This window comes from Cnephaeus nilssonii (genome assembly GCF_951640355.1).
Source record: "Cnephaeus nilssonii genome assembly, chromosome: 14".
Classification (NCBI taxonomy): Eukaryota; Metazoa; Chordata; class Mammalia; order Chiroptera; family Vespertilionidae; genus Cnephaeus; species Cnephaeus nilssonii.
In genome coordinates, this window is record NC_137085.1 from 46740800 (window position 1) to 46762142 (window position 21343).

Here is a 21343-nt window from a genome sequence, read left to right on the forward strand (position 1 = left end):
TCAACAGAGTGTGTCACTTTTCACCAGGAAAACAATTTAACAATCATTCATATATTCTAGTATCTGACTCTCAAAAGAAGTGCCTTGTATCCACTATATATTTGGTTACCATTTGACTAATATCATGTGAGAGGTATGTTCGCTCAACTGGAGCAATGCAAATTCTTTCTTCAAAAATTATAAAAATACATACTTATGAAAATCCAAACTTTACAGATTTTTAGTAAAAACAGAAAAAATCCCACTGTGTTGCCTAACTTTCCCTCAGTTCCCCATCTTTCTAAGGTAACCATACCAAGTCCAGTGTATCCTTTCAGACCCTTCTCAGCTTTCATACACCTTTATACACACATACCCCTATGTATATATCGTAGGCAAATTGCACTATAGATCATGAGTTTCTTTTCAGTATGTTCTTAAAGCAAGCTTGTTCATAATAATTGTGATCAAGATATGAAGATGATGAGGATGGTTTATAGAGTTTAAAATCTCTTACTATGTACCAGCCAATGCAGAACATGGATAGCATGGAATTTGCTAATATGGGAGTATTTATACACCAAAAAATGGAAAATACTAAAATTCAGGGGTTTTGTTTCTGGAAAACTAGTTGTTAAGTTTACCATCAAGAATCATGTTTGGACCCTGCTGGTGTGGCTCAGTGGTTGAGTGTCGACCTATGAACCAGGAGGTCACAATTCGATTCCTGGTTGGGCCATATGTCCGGGTACGATCCCCACTGTGGGGTGTGCAGGAGGCAGCTAGCTGATCAATGATTCTCATCATTGATGTTTCTATCTCTCTCTCCCTACCTTACTATAAAAAAACAGAATCATGTTTGTCTTTGTGTGTTAATACATCCAGGATAGTGTCCAGACATGAAGGCTCTCAATACATACATATTTGTTGAATGAATGAAAAAATATTATAATCATAGGCTCAAACAATATTCCAGTTAATGCACTTCTGAAAAGAATGTTACCTACCAGTTTGCAAGTGAGCATGCTTTCAGAATGAAAATTCTACTTATTTGTTTTCAGACATTTCTTTTATTTGGATAATTAGATTGCCCTCTGTGTGAGTTCTCAGAAACATTAACATAGCTAAAGCATGCAATTCACACAGGGGCACAGATCCCCAAGGGTCAAGTGCTCATGCTAAAATAAATTTCAATCTCATAAACAAAACATATCATCTATTCTACCCTCATCTCTTATTAGCTTTGGTTATACTCAAATGGTTTTTCAGGAGGGAGTGAGTCAAGAAAAAAATATAAAAACATATACAGAACATGTGGTTACATGTGTGTGTACACATGTGCACGAGTACACAGGCATATGTAGATCTTTTTGGAGGAAGCTACATATATAACAAGTAGTATCTTCTTTAAACAGAAATGGCCAGAGGTTGGTGTTATATAGGGAAGAAAGTATGAATAAAAAAATTTAAAAAGGATAGCAATTCAGGATTTGTTTTCTGTCAGGGGAAGATGGTGCCTCCAAATGTAAACACTACCCAAATAAATATAAGCAACATATGCACTTTAGGCCTAGAGAAGCTAAGGCAACAGTATTAATTGGGTGGAGAACAAAGGCAGTCTTGAAGAACAAAACTATGAACATTATTTAACCATTAATACCTGTTCCAGGTTTCAGGTCACTGACAATAATTATGATTTGTAGAATAATGGATATCTACATGGCATTTCCCCAAATTCCATCTCTGCTTAAAATGCAAATGCTTTCCAAAGCAGATTTATCTTTTCAATAAGTCTTTTTGTGTCAGGCTGGTTATGAAGAAGATGAAGGATTGTGGTTTTGGTATTGGTTGACTCACCAATTATTCCTTAGGCTGGTTCCTTTCAATGCTGTACTGACAAATGGGCATTTAGTTGAATTATTTTTTGGAAACTTCAGGAAATGTTAGTAATCTCTGTTTTGTTTCTATGAAAAAAGTCATTAGAATATTATAAATAATGGCATAGCTTATGGTGAGAGTCACACATTACCACTGGGAAGTAGATATTCTTGTAAGTCCTTGCTTCTGAGGCATATCAAAAATGTCCACCACTGAAAATGCAGTCATCATGCTGGTAGCATTTCCAAAATCAAAGGCACTGGAGACTGCAAGGAAGCCAAGAGAAAGCTCTGTATTGCCCCTATAGAAATCAAAGAGAAGGAAATTAAGAGAATGTCTAAGAAAATTTCTAGCATTCCAAAGCTTTGTCAACTCATAAAAATAACTTACCAAGAAATCTTAAACGAAAGAGCAGAAAAATCACAGCTGGGCACATTATGAAAGTCCAAGGATGAGTCAATATTAGAAAAACCTATTAGTATAATTCACTAAATTATAAATCACAAGAGAAAACTAGCTTTCTCTCCCTTCTAATCCTATCCCCCCTTCCCTTCTTAAACAATTCATCCAAGCCCATTAGCTAAGCCCAAGAAGAAGTGGGGGTGTGCCAGAACTTGAGTGGTGTGAGAAGAGCATACACAGGGAGAGGGCAGTGGTTTAGATGGAAGAGTGGTTTTACACAATGATTTGATCATATAGGTAACTGTCTTAAGGATAATAGAAGTCAGGTTTCTTATTCTCAGAGAAGGGAGTTACAAATGTGGAATGGAGAAATCTAGAATAAACCAATGTAGTTGAAGTAAAAATATCCCTATAAAATTCATGGATTTTCAATAGATGGATGGATGGATGAATAGATAGACCGACCAACAGATAATATAGAAAATCCCAGACATAAATGTATGTATACACATAATCGTACATATATTCTCTAGCCCTGTCCACTGAGAGGGATTTGGGAGCAGTGACATCCAAAGAGCAATGAGCCTACCTTAGAGCTCAAATTGTGGTCTCTAAATATCGTTCTTCACTAAGAGAAACCAGGCTTCTTTGAAAAATGGCTGGTGTTAGGGTGGGGAAAGGCAGAATAAAGATAAATCTGGAGCAGTATCTTGCACCAGAGGGTAAGGAAGTGGTCAAAGAATGAAGGGATCACACCGAGAGAACACAGAAGCAGTGTGACGGTGTTCCCACTGGTCAAATCTGGAATAATTTGACATCAAAATAGATACTTTAGTAATGGATCATAACATGGCAAATCAAATATGAAAACATGGGTTCATACTGATATACTGTAAATAACTGGATAAATGTTTGATAAAGAATGGGATAATTACACCCTTTCAAAGTAACTTTTCACAAAGTGAAGTTATTTAAAAGGGAAAAGAATAACTTTATAGGAGATGAACCTGACATATAACACCGTAATCAAGTGACCAAATTGAGCATCACCAGCACTGGGACAAATAAAAATCATGTACCACTTGATAACACACAATGATAAGAACACAGTATCCCTTCTGTGATATTTCTGGCCAAGATACATAACCTGTATGTAATCGTAAGGAAAGATCAGACAAACTAAAACTGAGGAGCAATCTACAAAAGAACTGGCCTGTAATTTTCAAAAATATCAAGAAAAGACTGAACAATTTGCTCCATATTGAAGGAGACTAAAGACACATTATGGGTAAAATTTTAAAAATAATAACAGATATAATTCACATCTCATAAACTTCAACCTTTCAAAGTATATGAATAAATGTTTTTAGTTTATTCACAAAGATGTGCAATCATCACCACCATCTAATTTTAACACATATTTTACCTGGAAATTTTACCAGGGAGGTAGAAGACATGACAACTATTAGACATTGTGGAAAGAAATTGCAGAAGACTCAAAGAAATGGAAAGATATTCCATGCTGATGGGTTGGAAGAATTAATATTATTAAAATGCCCATAATACCTAGAGCAATCTACAAATTCAATGCAATCTCTATCAAAATCCCAAAGGCATTTGTTCACAAAAACAGAACAAATAATCCTAAAATTTGTATGGTGCTACAAGATAAACTGATGAACAAAATAGATCCAGAGACATAGAAGCATGGAACAGACTGATGAATTTCAGAGGAAAGACAGAGGTTGGGGTGTGTGTGGAGATTAATCAAAGAATTTATATGCATATATGTATAACCCATGGACACAGACAATAGTGTGGTGAAGGCCTGGGTGGGAAGGGTAGAGGGGGGAGGGGTCAGTGGGGGAAAAAAGGGACATCTGTAATGCTTTGAACAATGGAGATAAATTTAATAATAGAACTGTTGGAAACCACCCATTGCCTTCACTAGCAGAGAGGTGTGGACAAGGAACCCTGAAGGCTGGTCAACCTTGAAGCTCTGAAAAGTCAGAGCCAACCACCCACTGTTTAGTTGAGACAATGGTAGCTGAAGCAACTTCCACCTTCTAGTTTTATGTAAATTCTTGCTGATTGGCTATTATTGGAATTGCCTGCCTAAAGGCTATGGGTGTATCCCATAGTCTTAACAAAAGGGATACTAGGCCAGAGCAGAGTGGAGTCTTTCCCCTTGAGTTGGGCTCCTTCCTTGCCCCCAATATTTCCAAATTAATATTTTCCAGTCTCTTTCATTTGCATGTGGCCTTCTCCAGAGCCCGAACCCTGAACCTGAATCCTGAACCACACGGGACGTGAAAGGGGTTCACTACATAGAACTACCACTTCTGGATATTCATTCAAAGTATACAAAAACACAAATTAGAAAAGACATGCACACCTATGTGCATTGCAGCATTATTTACAACAGCCAAGATATGGAAACAGCCTGAATATCCATCATCTTATGAGTAAAGATGTTTTAACCCTTTGCACTCGCTTGCTTTTTTCTTGATTCCTTTATTCTACTCGGGATTTAATGCTAACCGTGTCGAGTCACACTCAACATCCGAGTGCAAAAGGTTAATATATATTCACAATGGAATACTCAGTCATCCTAACTAATAAAAAGGTAATATGCAAATTGACCATCACTCCAACACACAAGATGGCAGCCCCCATATGGCCACCACAAGATGGCCAGCAGGGGAGGGCAGTTGGGAGGGAACAGGCCTGCAAGGGAGGGCAGTTGGGGGTAACCAGGCCAGCAGGGGAGAGAAGTTAGAGGTGACCAGTGCAGCAGGGGAGGGCAGTTGGGGGTGACCAGGTCTGCAGGGGTGGACCAGGCCTGCAGGGGAGGGCAGTTGGGGGTAACCAGGCCAGCAGGGGAGAGAAGTTAGGGGTGACCAGGGCAGCAGGGGAGAGCATTTGGGAGCAACCATGCCTGCAAGAGAAGGCAGTTGGGGGGGACCAGGCCTGCAGGGGAGGGCAGTTAGGGGCAACCAGGCCAGCAAGGGAGGGAATTTGGGGGTGACCAGGCCTGCAGGGGAGGACAGGCTGGCAGGGAGGGCAGTTAGGGGTGACCAATCTGGCAGAGGAGGGCAGTTAGGGGCAATCGGGCTGGCAGGGGAGCAGTTAGGCATCAAACAGGCTGGCAGGGGAGTGGTTAGGGGGTGATCAGGCTGGCAGGCAGAAGTGGTTAGGGGCAATCAGGCAGGCAGGCAAGCAAGTGGTTGGGAGACAGCAGTCCTGGATTGTGAGAGGGATGCCTGACTGCCTGTTTAGGCCCGATCCTGGTGGGCAGTTGGGCATCCCTCAAGGGGTCCCAGATTGGAGACGGTGCAGGCTGGGCTGAGGGACACACCTCACCCCTGTGCACGAATTTCATGCACCGGGCCTCTAGTAGAAAGATAAAACCCTGCCACTTGCAACAACATGGATTAAACTTGAGGATATTATGCTAAGTGAAACAAGTCAGATAGAAAAAGACAAATATCACTCATATGAGTAATATTTAAAAAACCAAATAAATGAACAAACTAACAACAAAATAAAAAGAAATTTATAGAGGCAGACAACAGATAGAAGGTTATCAGTGGAGGGAGGGCAAAACAGGTAAAAGGCGTCCATTATATGGTGACAAATGGAAACTGGACTTTTGTTGGTGAGCATGATGTAGTATATGCAGATATCAAATAATAATATTGCACCTGGAACTCATAATGTTGTAAAAAAACAATCATATCAATAAAAATAAAACTAGATTCACACACACAATTTAGATTATTTTCATAACCCCATAAAGAAACATACCCAATAACAGTCACTCTCCATTCCCTCTACCAAAAACCACAATCCCTAGGTAACACTAATCTTTTGATCTATGAATTTGCCTATTCTGGAGCTTTCCTATAAATAGACTCATACAATATATGATCTTTTGTGACTGGCTTAGTTCACTTAGCATAATGTTTTCAAGGTTCATCCATGTTTTAAGATGTATTAATACTTCATTCTTTTTGTAGGCTGAATAATATTTCATTGTATGGATATACCATATTTCATTTACCTATTCATCAGTTAATACACATTTGAGATTATGATAATCCTATCAACATTTGTGTATAATTTTTTTAATGGACAGCATGTGATTAAAAAACTAGATGTTGCCCTAGCTGGTTTGGCTCAGTGGATAGAGTGTCAGCCTGTGGACTGAAGGGTCCCAGGTTCAATTCCAGTCAAAGGCACATGCCCGAGTTGCGAGCTCGATCTCCGGTAGGGGCGAGCAGGAGGCAGCCGATCAATGTTTCTCTCTCATCATTGATGTTTCTATCTCTCTCTCCCTTCCCCTGCCTCTCTGAAATCAATGAAAATATATTTAAAAACAACTATAACAACAACAACAAAAACTAGATGTTATTGGGATGTGGCTGGGATTTTTGGCAGAACTTGAGTAGGGTCTAAATATTAGATGATACATTACTATCATTTATTTTCTGGTATTGATAGTTATATTTTGATAACCTAGTATTTCTTGTTTGTAGAAAACATACACTAAAGTATTCAGAGTTGATGGGGCATCATGCCAGTAACATATTCTCAAATTGTTTAGGAAAAACAGTTCTTTGTACTGTATTTGCAACCTTTCTCTACGTTTGAAATTGTCTCAAGAGAAAGACTTCCAAACTCATTTTATGAGGCCAACATTAACCAGATACCAAAACCAGAGAAGATGCCACAAGGAAATTACAGGCCAACAAAGATACAAAAATCCTCAATAAAATATTAACAAACCAAATTTAATAATACATTAATAGGATCATACACCAGGATCAAGTGGGATTCATTCCAGGGATGCCAGGATGGTAATTTCTTTATGTTGCCTAATTGCTCTTACTAGGACTTCCATTGCCATGTTGAATAAAAGTGGTGAGAGTAGTCATCTTGTCTTGTGCCAGGATGGTTCAACATCCACAAATCAATCAGTGATATACCACATTAACAAAATGAAGGATCAAAACCACATACTTATTACATGCAGAAAGAGCATTTGGCGAATTTCAACATCCATTTATTATAAAAACTCTTAAAGTAGGTATGCCAAGCCCTCAGCTACCATCATACCCAATGGTAAAAAGTTGCAAGTGTTGCCCCTATGATTAGGAACAGGACAATGATATATATTGTCATCTGTTAAAAGTAATAAATTCAGTACAGTTGCAGGATACAAAGATCAATATACAAAAAATCCTGTTGAAGCACTCTTTCTATCTTTTGAGCATGCCCACGCCTTCCCCCAGGCCTATTCTCTCTGCCTTTCTTTGGCCTCTATAACTGGTTTCCTGAGCCCACGCAGCCAGCTGGCTCACCTTTTCTAAATCTTTTTCTATATTTTCTCTTATAATTTGAAAACAAAACAAACACCAAAAATCTGTTGAATTTCTATACAATAATAAGAAACTATCAGAATGAAGTTAAGAGAATCCCATTTATAAATGTATCAAAAAGATATACCTAGGAATAATTTCAACCAAGGGGGTGAAAGACCTGTATCCTAAAGATTATAAGACATTAATGAAATTAATGAAAGATATTGAAGAAAAAGAAATGGAACAATATTCTGTGCTCATGGATTGAAATAATATTGTTAAAATGTCTACACTACCCAAAGCAATCTACAAATTGAATGCAATCTCTATCAAAATTTCAAAATAAAAAGCTTCTGCACAGCAAAAGAAATCATCAACAAAATAACAAGAAAGCCCACTGCATGGGAGAACATATTTGCCAATGTTATTTCTGATAAAAGTATAATCTCCAACATTTACAGGGAACTCATTAACTTAACAAAAGGAAGATAAATAAGCCAATCAAAAAATGGGCAAAGGACCTAAATAGACACTTTTTGAAGAGGACATACAGAAGGCCAAGAGACATCTGAAAACATATTCAAAGTCACTAATCATCTGAGAGATGCAAATCAAAACAACAATGAGGTACCATCTCACACCTGTCAGAATGGCTATCAACAACAAATCAACAAACTACAAGTGCTGGTGAGGATGTGGAGAAAAAGGAACACTCATGCACTGCTGGTGGGAATGCAGATTGATGCAGCCACTGTGGAAAACAGTATGGAGTTTCCTAAAAAAATTAAAAATGGAACTCCCATTTGACCCAATGATCCCACTTCTAGGAATATATCCCAAGAAACCAGAAACACCAATCAGAAAGGACATATGCACCCCTATGTTCATAGCAGCACAATTTACAATAGCTAAGATTTGGAAACAGCCTAAGTGCCCATCAGCAGATGAGTGGATTAGAAAACTGTGGTACATCTACACAATGGAATACTACGCTGCAGTTAAAAGGAAGGAGCTCTTACCATTTGCAACAACATGGATGGAGATGGAGAACATTATGCTTAGTGAAATAAGCCAGGCAGAGAAAGATAAATATCACATGATCTCACTCATTTGTGGAATATAGTGAACAACATAAACTGATAGAAAAAAAAATAGATCCAGAGACAGAGAAATATCAATCAGAACGTCAAACCTCAGGGAAGAAATTGGGAGGTAACCAGAAACCCAAGAATGCCTGAGAACGCCTTTCTAACCATGCTAGCAATCATCAGATGTACAATAATATTACCTGGGGAAAATGGGGAAGTATTTTGGACTTATGCTCCTGACCCTTCATGGGTAAGACCCCTTACGTGGGATGATCCCCTGACTATTGTAGTCACCAATAATACCAAACACCTTAGTCATCCAGGAGGATCATGGGTGGGGCAAGAAAGTGTAATTACACAGGGGTCTCCACCCAGCTTCCCTTTTGTATGACACAAAATCAAAACAATGCCCCTTTGTGTGTAAAATTAAAGAGAGGTTTCTGGATTGTGTGGACACCAAAGAAAGGGTGTCACCACTATCACTACCTGCCCCCTGGAGAGGTGCAGAAAATGTAACTAAGACCTTGTCATACAAAAAGAAATGGACAGCCAGTTTGTAAGGGAATTGCCATGGCCTAGAGCAAAGAATATCCTTACATGATATTATTCTACAATGTCATTAAAATTCTTCCCAGATTTGGATTACCCCCATTACCTATAATAGTACCTCACACCCTTGGGGATCAATAAAAAAAATTATCTTTATGGTGCTTGGAGACAAAGGTAACACATCTCTTGATATTTTAGAATTACAACCGCATAATACATAATTATCCCAAGCAAACTTACAAACAAATTCTTTGAATGTCTAGCAGCAATTTAAAAAGGACATGTAAGGATTTAATCCCTTCCATTGTGTAGAGGGCTTCCTGGGAAGGCACCTGAGCATTCTATATTGGTCCCTCTTGCCATTTTGGCCAAGAGGGACCCTCTTCTCACAATCCAATTGCACATAGCTGTTGCCTGAGTTTTCTGTTCATGTCGAGGTTGAAGCCTTGTGATGACTGGTACCATGGATCTGTCTCTCGCCCAGTGGGGCAAGCTGGGCCCTCTCTGGAGAAGAAACCCGGGTTCCCCAAGATATGTGATCAGTGCTGGGGCCCCACCAGCAGGCAAGGGGATCCCAAGGCAGGTGCTGGGCGTGGAGGCCACGGAGACATAGGGTACCAAGGAGACAGAACTGAACCTCATATCACCCTGCGTGGCCCCGGAGGATGGCTGGTTAGCCAGAGACGGGTAAGATTCCTCAGGGAAGGAACAACCTAAGACAGGCACAGTCGCAGAGGGGCCATCAGGAGAGAACTTGGGGGTCAACAGAGTGGGGCACAGACCCTCACCCCCCTAACTTGGCAGGGGCCTGAACCCTCACCCTTTCAGAAGGAAGTCCCCTGCCCCCATGGCTGCTTAATGTCCCATGCCCAGCTCAAATCGGGACCCGGGTAACAGACAGAGACTTGGCCGACAGCAGTTGCCCTCTCACTCAAACAAGAATTGTTTGAGTTGTCTTGAATTCTTGGTGTGGTGAAGTGGGTTTTTGATGTCTAAATGCAGCCTACCACCAGGAATTCTCAGGGCCTACTCAAGAAGGCAAATAATCTTTTCCACTAATATTTACAGGGTAAAATAAGATTGTTGTTAGAGTAATAAATTTGACAGTAAAATAGTAGTCAAGTTTTCAGGCTAATTTAAATCGGCTCATTGAAACAAGCGAATATTCTAGAAAAATTAATAGTACTGGAGAAAAAGCAGTTCCTAAAGTGTTAACTAAAATTTTTATTGGTAGTTCATCTCATGATAAAATTACATAACAATTTTTTAAAGCAGTAATATTATAGTGCAAAAAAATAAAATTTAAAAGCTATCAAGACTACATTAAAAAATTTTCAAAAGCCTCCTAATATTTAAATCAAAAAAGGGGGGGATAGTAGAAGAATATCATGTAAGGACAAATATCCTGTAAGTAAATTACATCTAGAAAATTTGTACTTTAGAAAATTAATTGTAATGCTAAAAGCAAGACACCCATGAAAAACACACATGGTGTCAAAACAAGCCAGAGGAAAATCATTTGGGCAAAAAATTAAAAAGGATCCCAAGTCAAATTTATAGGAAATATTCCTTTATTAACTTTTGGTCGAGAATATGTTTGTATATTTTCAGAAAACAACTCCGAGACCATGTGGATTCCAGCAACAGAGAGGAATCGACAGGACTACTCCAGCCATGAAGACAGAAGAGAAGCAGTCCAGAGATGGAAGACGCTGACGTCGCCTTGCCATACTAGCAGTCAGCAGCTGTGCGTCACTGCAGGTTGCCCAGGACCAAACCAGAGAGGGTCGGACCTGCATTACCACCATCTGTCCACCATCCAGAACTGAAATATCATTGCTGACATGTGCACATAAGGAACTGTTTGACATTGAAATTGGGTCTCAAAAGAACTGTTGGCCCAGAAAGAAACTCACTACAGACTGATTCATTTGCCTTTCAGCATAACCATTATTGCTTGTCTCATTTTCGGTTCTTATAAGTGTATTTCTAGTAGCACATGATCTCACTCATCTAGGGGAAATGATGAACAACATAGACTGATGAACAAGAACAGACCCAGAAACAAAGGGAAATGGATCAGACAGTCGGGCCTCAGAGGGAGGGTAGGGAAGGGTGGGAATATAGGGGAGAGATCAACCAAAGGACTTGTGTGCATGCATATGAGCCTAACCAGTGGTTAAGGACAACAGGGGAGTAGGGGCATGTGTGGGGAGGGGTGTGGGATGGGAATGGGGGGATGAAGAGAAATATGTGATACCTTAATCAATAATGAAATTAAAAATATATATCTATACCTAGCTAAACGACAAATAGCTCAATTCATAGATCAGTTTCCTCATCCAGTCATCTTTTCCTTTATTGTCTATTACTGTTGAAGATGAAAATGCTAGTTAACAGTTTATGGTTTTCATACATATTTATGGACATTAGACTTGATTATAGACCAGAATTTAGAGACAAATTTCTCACTAAAGACTTATTATAGCATTCCACTTTACTGTATGCTGATGAGCACACCTACTACAAATTTGGAAAGATGAGTGATTTACTTTGGAGAGAGGAATGAAGGATTCCTAATCCAATGCTTGGTTGCATTTGGCTCAGTTCAGTATTTCTTCATAGTCTATGGAAGCTTGTGTAGATGGGTTTAAAATATTTTCAATAATAGTTTATAGATATTTTACATAGATGATGAAAGGAAATCATTAAGTATTGGGAAAGGATCAAAATTATGATGATTGAGCTATTTTCACCATAATTATGACTTCCTCAGAAATTTTATATGTTAGATTTTTATATGTTAGATTAAAATTCATGATATTTCATTCCTTAAATTATATGTTCAGGATATAATAGTAAGTGTTATAATAGCTAATATATGTTGCATGGTAACTTTATGCCAGGCGGCATATATATATACTTTATACGGATAAACCTTAGGTCATTTCCTTGAGGTGGATGCTATTATAAACTTTATTTACTGATAATGAAATTGCATCACAAAGAGATTCAGTGACTTGTCTAAAATCACAGAACTTGCTGGCTGGCGTTGCTCAGTGGTTGAGCATCAACCTATGAACCAGGAGATCACATGCCTGGTTTGATTCCCGGTCAGGACACATACCTGGTTTGCAGCTCGATCCCCAGTGTGGGGCATGCAGTAGGCAGCTGATCAATGATTCTTTCTCACCATTGATGTTTCTATCTCTTTCTCCCTCTCCCTTCCTCTCTGAAATCAATACAAATATATTTAAAAAATAAAATAAAATCACAGAACTTGTGAGTGGTCCAGCTGGGTTTTGAACCCAGGAAATCTAACTATGTTTTCATTCTGGATGACACTATTTAAGAAAGCCAGTTAGAGAAAAAACTGTGGCCAAAATACTAAATTTATTAAAAATGTTTTAATACCATTCATCACTTAATAGAAATTCATGCAAGCACCACTTTCCCTAACATCAAGTGGTCTTGTGTTGTGGAAAAGCAACATTTTACGTGGCTGCCATTTTCATTGCCAAAAAAGCTGAAAGAACTTGCAATCAACAGCTGAAAATTGGTTATTTCTCTCAAAACGAAGAGTATTACAAATCATAGGTCTTACCATCACTGGTGTATTTGTGAACAGGGACAAACTTTTTCTCTGACTAGTGATGCCCTTCCTTTCTATAGACATCATTGGTGAACATTCAGTACTGACACCAGAACAATCTGTACTTTAGTGCATGAAGTTATCATTCACTAAACAAACAAAAACCTTCTGTGGCACAAATTTTCACTGATAAACAAAAAGTTATGTAAAACTTATTTCTTACACATGTATTACTTGTATGACAAATGTGGTTTGGTCAAACTTTAAGGCAAAATGTCAGCTAACAGTACATATGATATGCATTTTTCTTTCACATAGCATGATACTGAAATCCCAAGAGGTTATATTACAGATGAATTTTACAAATAGCTTGCCTTGTGTTGTGATTTTAAAGTAGTCCACAAACTTTCTGACATTCCTCCATTCAAAAGGTCAGTGCCAAGGCCCCTTCTCTTGGGTGAGAAATGGGCATAGTAGCTCACTTCTAATAAATAGGACATGGCAGAAGAGTAGGAGGCTTCTGACTGAGTTATAAAAAACATTATGGCTTCCTCCTTGGTCTTAAATCACTGGCTCGAGGGGAATCTAGCTGTTAATTTGTGAGAAGACTCCAACAGCCTCAGGGGGAGATCCATGTGTTCAGGAATTGAGTTCTTCCAACCACTACAAAAGAAGTGAGGTTTCTGCTAACAGTTGTGTGAGTGAGCCATCTTGGAAGCAGATTCTTCATGCCTTCTAATGACTATATCCCTGGTGGACATTTGACTACAACTGCTTTAAAAACCATGTCAAAACCATCCAGATAAGCTGGTTCTAAATTTCTGGACAATAGAAATTATGATTTTTTTCTACTTCTTTGAAAGATGCCATTGGTATCTTGAGTGGAATGCTGTTAAATCTATAGATTTCTATGGGTAATATGGACATGTTAATGATGTGAATTCTTCCTATCTATGAACATGGTATATGCTTCCACTTACTTGTATCTTCTTCTACTTCTTCTTCTTTCTTCAATGTCTTGTGATTTTCTGAGTACAGATCTTTGACATCCTTGGTAAAATTTATTCCTATGTAATTATTAATTTTTAATGCAATTGCAAATAGTATTGTTTTCTTAGTTTTCCTTTCCGATAGCACTGCCAGGTGCAGGTGTGCACCTGTGGAGCTTTGGCAGGTCCTGCACACTGTTCCCCAAAGGAGGGGCATTTCCCCTTCTCCAAAGTGGATCTGCTGGGGCCTCTGCTGCCTCACCTTGTCCCCAGGGCTGGTCACCACCTGTCCAGAAGTCTGCCAGTCTGATGGTGACAGTGTGTGTCCTCAGGAGGTGGGGCAACTCTGACATGTAAAGATGTGTGCACTACCTCCGCTTGTAAGTGCCTGTGTCTGCCCAGTGTCCCTTTAGAAAACACCAACTTTCCAGAGATTGCTGGACCACAGGGAGGTCACAACTTTATCTGGCCTGGGGCGTGAGGACTGCTTTCCAGCATGAAGTTGTCTTTCTAGATTTCTGCATTTTTGTCCTGGGCACAGGAAGAGCCAGCCTTTACCTGAATGGCTTCTGGCCCCGTGGTCATACTTAGCCCAGTGGCCTCTACCTCAAGATTATGTACATACTTACTAATAGGGCTTCTTTTTTACATCCGATCTCTAACCCATCTGGCATTTCCCTTTCAAATAACAAAAGTGCTATTTCAGAGAAACACAAACAAAAATGTGAGCACCTATGTAAGATTCCATGTGTAGGGAACGTCCAGAACAGGTAACAGAGCAGAAACAGAAAGCAGGCCAGGGGTCTCCAGGGGCAGGAGGAGTGAGGAGTGAGTACTGTTGGTGCAGGGTTTCCTTTTGGGGGATGGAACATCTGCAACTAGACGGTGGTGATGCTTGTCATTCCTTCAGGCTCAGGAATGACACCATTTAAAATAAAAACAATAATTATATTTATTTATGAAGTTGCATCACCCCAGGGAGAAACAAAGCATAAAATAAGAAAGAAGAATAGAGAAAAACAAAAAGACCCAAAAATACTCTGAATAATAACAATTAAAAAATAAACAATTGAATAACCCCATGAAGAAAAGTGAAACATAAAGAGGAAGGAAAATAGAAGGAAAAGGTCAACGAGGGGAGGTAGCACCAGTTTTTCTGAGGGGAGACGGCGAGCAGTCTCAGCCTGCGGCTCTGGAGCTGGCGCTGCTGGGGTTTCAGGAGGCAGCTCCTCCTCTGAGGCAGGACCCTGGGCAGGTTCCAGGGAGGGCTCCTCATCCAGGGGTGGTGGGGCCTCAGTCATGTCTGCAGGTGCCTCCCAGGCCGGCCCCGGCTCCACAGCTGCTACCGGAGACACTGATGGAGGTGGATGGATCTCTGGAGGTGCCCACGCCTCCAGCTCTTCATCGGACTCCTCGTCAGACTTCTCTGTCTGGACTTCAGGTGTTTCTGCAGGAGCCTCCTCTGCCTCCTGGGCCGGTGCTGGGTTGTGAGAGGAGAAAAGATCACCCACATGCCTGCATTTCCTTGTGCCCCCTTCACCGCCCTCCGCCCCCCAGGATAGAACACAGGCCAGAGCCTTCCAGAGAAGCCACAGCCCAGGACCCACCACAGGACGTCCTCCTCGCTGACAGTCCAGCAGGTGGGTGGTCTGAGGCCGGGCTTTGCCCCTGGCCAGGCTCTGGGGGTGCTCCCTGTGTGCCTGGCACTGAGCCCTCCCCACAAGCTCACATGCACCTCCCCCCCTCCCCCCGTTCTATTCCCACCTTCTCACCCTTGGGCTCTGCCTCCTCGGGCTCCAGGGACTCTGGCCAGGAGTGATTCCCGTGGGCATTTGGCCGCATGTAGGCACATGCTGGGAACCTCCTGGGGACCCTGGGCGACTGCAGGCCGGGGATGGAAACTGGATCCTGAATGGACCTTAAAACTCGCTTCGGCCTTGGTTTCCAGGTTGCATGCCACCTCCAGAACCTGGGTGGCTGCTGTCCCGCTATGACCCGAGTTAAGTCCTGCAATGACAGTGACCGGCAACCGGCCCAGAGATCTCAAACCCTGCCCGGCCCTAGTCGCTGCTGCTTCTGCCCCCTGGACCTTCTGCTCCCGGATCAGGCCCAGCCCTGTGTCTGCACAGACCTCCACCCAGCGGAAATGAGAGTCACCTCCAGGGCTTGGGATAGACCTCGGGCAGAGGGCGCCACCCACACTCCATGTCCACCCAGCCAGCCTTGACCAGGGGTGCGAACATGACTGGTCCACCAGGCTTCTGACCCCTCCTCAGCCTGTTCCTGCTCAGGCCCTTTCTATGTGAACCCCCCTGACACACACACACACACACACACACACACACACACACACACACACACTCACACACGGAGGGGACATCGGGCTGCTCAGGTGGGGTCAGAGTGGTGGCCCGGCCCGCACACAACCACCCTGGGCCTCCCTGTGTTACCTCTGGCTCCAACCATTTCAAGGGCGATACGGGTCTGCGCTGAGGATCAAAATAGCGTGGGCCACTGCGGAACCCACTCTTATGGCTGCCTCTCTTGAGGCCTTGGTCTCGGTACAGGGGGAGACAACACGAAAACATGGTGTCCTCTCCAACGTCTCTATCCGAGTGAGATGGGAAGGGGCAGTTATAGAATGTAGCTGCCTGGTTACCGGGTTCCATTGGGCTCCATCGTCAGGAAGTGAGGTCACTGCTCTTGTGTGAGGAGGTGCTAGGGGTAGGGGACCCAGGGGTGACCTCACTTCCTGACGATGGAGCCCAGCAGAACCCGGTAACCAGGCAGCTACATTCTATAACTGCCCCTTCCCATCTCACTCGGATAGAGACGTTGGAGAGGACACCATGTTTTCGTGTTGTCTCCCCCTGTACCGAGACCAAGGCCTCAAGAGAAGCAGCCATAAGAGTGGGTTCCGCAGTGGCCCACGCTATTTCGATCCTCAGCGCAGACCCGTGTCGCCCTTGAAATGGTTGGAGCCAGAGGTAACACAGGGAGGCCCAGGGTGGTTGTGTGCGGGCCAGGCCACCACTCTGACCCACCTGAGCAGCCCGATGTCCCCTCCGTGTGTGTGTGTGTGTGTGTGTGTGTGTGTGTGTGTGTGTGTGTGTGTGTGTGTCAGGGGGTTCACATAGAAAGGGCCTGAGCAGGAACAGGCTGAGGAGGGGTCAGAAGCCTGGTGGACCAGTCATGTTCGCACCCCTGGTCAAGGCTGGCTGGGTGGACATGGAGTGTGGGTGGCGCCCTCTGCCCGAGGTCTATCCCAAGCCCTGGAGGTGACTCTCATTTCCCCTGGGAGGAGGTCTGTGCAGACACAGGGCTGGGCCTGATCCGGGAGCAGAAGGTCCAGGGGGCAGAAGCAGCAGCGACTAGGGCCGGGCAGGGTTTGAGATCTCTGGGCCGGTTGCCGGTCACTGTCATTGCAGGACTTAACTCGGGTCATAGCGGGACAGCAGCCACCCAGGTTCTGGAGGTGGCATGCAACCTGGAAACCAAGGCCGAAGAGAGTTTTAAGCTCCATCCTGGATCCAGTTGCCAGCCCCGGCCTGCAGTCGCCCAGGGTCCCCAGAAAGTTCCCAGCATGTGCCTACATGTGGCCAAATGCCCACGGGAATCACTCCTGGCCAGAGTCCCTGGAGCCCGAGGAGGCAGAGCCCAAGGGTGAGAAGGTGGGAATAGATTGGGGGGGGGTGCATGTGAGCTTGTGGGGAGGGCTCAGTGCCAGGCACACAGGGAGCACCCCCAGAGACTGGCCAGGGACAAAGCCCGGCCTCAGACCACCCACCTGCTGGACTGTCAGCGAGGAGGACGTCCTGTGGTGGGTCCTGGGCTGTGGCTTCTCTGGAAGGCTCTGGCCTGTGTTCTATCCTGGGGGGCGGAGGGCGGTGAAGGGGGCACAAGGAAATGCAGGCATGTGGGTGATCTTTTCTCCTCTCACAACCCAGCACCGGCCCAGGAGGCAGAGGAGGCTCCTGCAGAAACACCTGAAGTCCAGACAGAGAAGTCTGACGAGGAGTCCGATGAAGAGCTGGAGGCGTGGGCACCTCCAGAGATCCATCCACCTCCATCAGTGTCTCCGGTAGCAGCTGTGGAGCCGGGGCCGGCCTGGGAGGCACCTGCAGACATGACTGAGGCCCCACCACCCCTGGATGAGGAGCCCTCCCTGGAACCTGCCCAGGGTCCTGCCTCAGAGGAGGAGCTGCCTCCTGAAACCCCAGCAGCGCCAGCTCCAGAGCCGCAGGCTGAGACTGCTCGCCGTCTCCCCTCAGAAAAACTGGTGCTACCTCCCCTCGTTGACCTTTTCCTTCTATTTTCCTTCCTCTTTATGTTTCACTTTTCTTCATGGGGTTATTCAATTGTTTATTTTTTAATTGTTATTATTCAGAGTATTTTTGGGTCTTTTTGTTTTTCTCTATTCTTCTTTCTTATTTTATGCTTTGTTTCTCCCTGGGGTGATGCAACTTCATAAATAAATATAATTATTGTTTTTATTTTAAATGGTGTCATTCCTGAGCCTGAAGGAATGACAAGCATCACCACCGTCTAGTTGCAGATGTTCCATCCCCCAAAAGGAAACCCTGCACCAACAGTACTCACTCCTCACTCCTCCTGCCCCTGGAGACCCCTGGCCTGCTTTCTGTTTCTGCTCTGTTACCTGTTCTGGACGTTCCCTACACATGGAATCTTACATAGGTGCTCACATTTTTGTTTGTGTTTCTCTGAAATAGCACTTTTGTTATTTGAAAGGGAAATGCCAGATGGGTTAGAGATCGGATGTAAAAAAGAAGCCCTATTAGTAAGTATGTACATAATCTTGAGGTAGAGGCCACTGGGCTAAGTATGACCACGGGGCCAGAAGCCATTCAGGTAAAGGCTGGCTCTTCCTGTGCCCAGGACAAAAATGCAGAAATCTAGAAAGACAACTTCATGCTGGAACGGAACCCAGTGAACAGCATAAACTGATGAACAAAAATAGATCCAGAGACAGAGAAACACCAAACAGATCATCAAACTTCAGACAGAGGGTGGTGGGGAGAGGGGTAAGAGATTAACCAAAGGATGTGTATGCATGCATATTAGCATAACCAATAGACATGGACACTGGGGAGGTAGGGGCTTGTCCTGGGGAGTGGGAGTGGCAGGGGAGGTGGCGATGGGGATAAAAGGAGACATATGTAATACTTTAAACAATAAAAAACAGATTTCAATGGCATTTTTTATAGAAATAGAATAAACAATCCTAAAATTGGAATAGGATCACAAAAGACCCCAAATAGCTGAAGGCATCATACTCCATGATTTCATACTATATTATAAATCTATAGTTACCCAAACTCTATGGTATTGGCATGACATCAGACACACTGATCAATGCAACAGAATAGAGAGCACAGAAATAACCCCATGCATATATGTCAATAAATTTATGAGCCAAGAATACACAACTGGGAAAGGGCTGTCTCTTCAATAAATGCTGTTGGGAAAACTGGACAGCCATTTGCAAAAGGATGAAATTAGACAACTATCTTATACTATACACAACAAAATAACTCAATATGCATTAAAGACCTGAAACAATAAAAATCGTAGAAGAAAACATAGGTACTTCACATTACATAGGTACTTCACATTAATCTTAGTGGTGATCTTTTGGAATTGATACCAAAAGCTAAGGCAACAAAGGCAAAAATAAATAACTGGGACTATGTCAAACTAAAAAGCCTCTGAACCGTAAAGTAAACCAACAAAATGAAAGAGCAACCTAACAAATGGGAGAAAATACTTGTCAGTCATATATCTAATTAGGGGCCAATATCCAAAATATATAAAGAACTCATTCAACTCAATAGCAAAGAAACCCAAGCAATTCAATTTTTAAAAATGGGCATAATATATGGATAAATATTTTTTTCCAAAGAAAACATACAGGTAGTGAACAGGTACATGAAATGACACTCAACATCACTAATCATCAGGGAAATGCAAATCAAAACCACAATGAGATAGCACCTCACATCTGTTAGAATGGTTATTATAAAAAAGACAAGAAACAACAAGTATTGGCAAGGATGCAGAGAAAAGAGAACCCCTGTATACTGTTGATGGGAATGTAAATTGATGCAACGTATGAAAAACAGTATGGAGGTTCCTCAAAAAAGTAAAAATATAACTACCATATCATTCAGATTTCCACTTCTAAGTATATTTCTGAAGAAAATGAAAACACTAACTTGAAAAAATGTATGCACTCCCATGTTATTTACAATAGGCAAGATATGGAAACAACCTAAGTGTCCATCAATGGACAAATGGGTTTAAAAACTCAGCCATAAAAAGAAGGAAATCTTGCCATTTGTCATAACATGGGTGGATCTAGAGGGTATTATGCTAAGTGAAATGAGACAGAGAAAGAAAAAGACTATATGGTCTCACATGTGGCATCTAAAAATAAAAACAAGCTCAGAGAGAGAACAGATTGGTGGTTGCTGAGGATAGGGGTGGACAAAATTGGTAAAGGGAGTAACAAAGTTCAAATTTCCAGTTATAAATAAGTTATGGGGATGTAAGGTACAGCATGATTACTGTAGTAATAATACTGTATTAAATATTTTAAAATTATTAGAACAGTAAATCTTAATTCTCTCATCACAAGAAAAATATTTTTTGTAACTATGAATGGTGACAGGTATTAATTAGACATACTTTGGTGATCATTTCTCAATGTATACAAATATCAAATTGTTATACACGGAAATATATGTCAATTATACCTCAATTAATAAAAAAAATTTAAAAAGAGGCATTAGCAGTTTTAGAATTTCTAGCTAATAAATGAAGACAAGAAAAAGAGATAAGGTTCAAAATTAACTTAAACTATTCAAATGAATACAAATGTTTAGCAAGTTTAACAGTTAACACAGACACACAAAAACATAACTTTCTTAAAAATAAAGAATAAACTGATAGAAGACCCAATCCAGAACACATTCTAGTTGTAATGAAATACAAAACTGCAAAGCAAATAAACTGGGAAAATTATTTGGAATAAATATTTTTGCACTAAAACAATTACTACAATCTATCAAGCCATTAAGAAAAATAAAACTGCCCTAATAGAAAAATGAGTAGATCTGAAAAGTTAATTTCCCAAAATAAGTAATTAAAATGGCAATAGACAAATGAAAACAAATGTTCAATCTCCCTAGTTATTAAAATGCAAATAAAACAATGGGATACCATTTGTTTTTGTGCTTCAAACTATCAAAGATTTAAAAAAAAGATTATGGTGCATGTTGTAGAGAAATTGGTATTCTTACTGTTTGTGGTAACACATACACAATAGTACAACTTTTGCACAGGACAATATGACAAACATACAAACGAACTAAAACAAATTTTTTTAAGCCTCACCTCAAAATATTTTTAAATGACTTTAGAAAGAGAGGAAAGGTAGAAAGAGAGAAACATCGATGTGAAAGAGAAATATCCATCGGTTGCCTT

General features: G+C 41.7%; 1 protein-coding gene across 1 annotated transcript in view; it reads right to left on the reverse strand.

The window, feature by feature from the left end:
* LOC307111171 (uncharacterized protein) overlaps positions 1 to 21343 on the reverse strand; it is a gene marked incomplete at its 5' end in the record, with an annotated part of 81971 nt that overhangs the window by 15084 nt on the left and 45544 nt on the right. The window contains one exon of the mRNA XM_079790839.1: positions 2009 to 2158. Within this exon, the coding sequence (XP_079646965.1) occupies positions 2009 to 2158 (150 nt within the window). The remainder of the gene's footprint in view (positions 1 to 2008; positions 2159 to 21343) is intronic.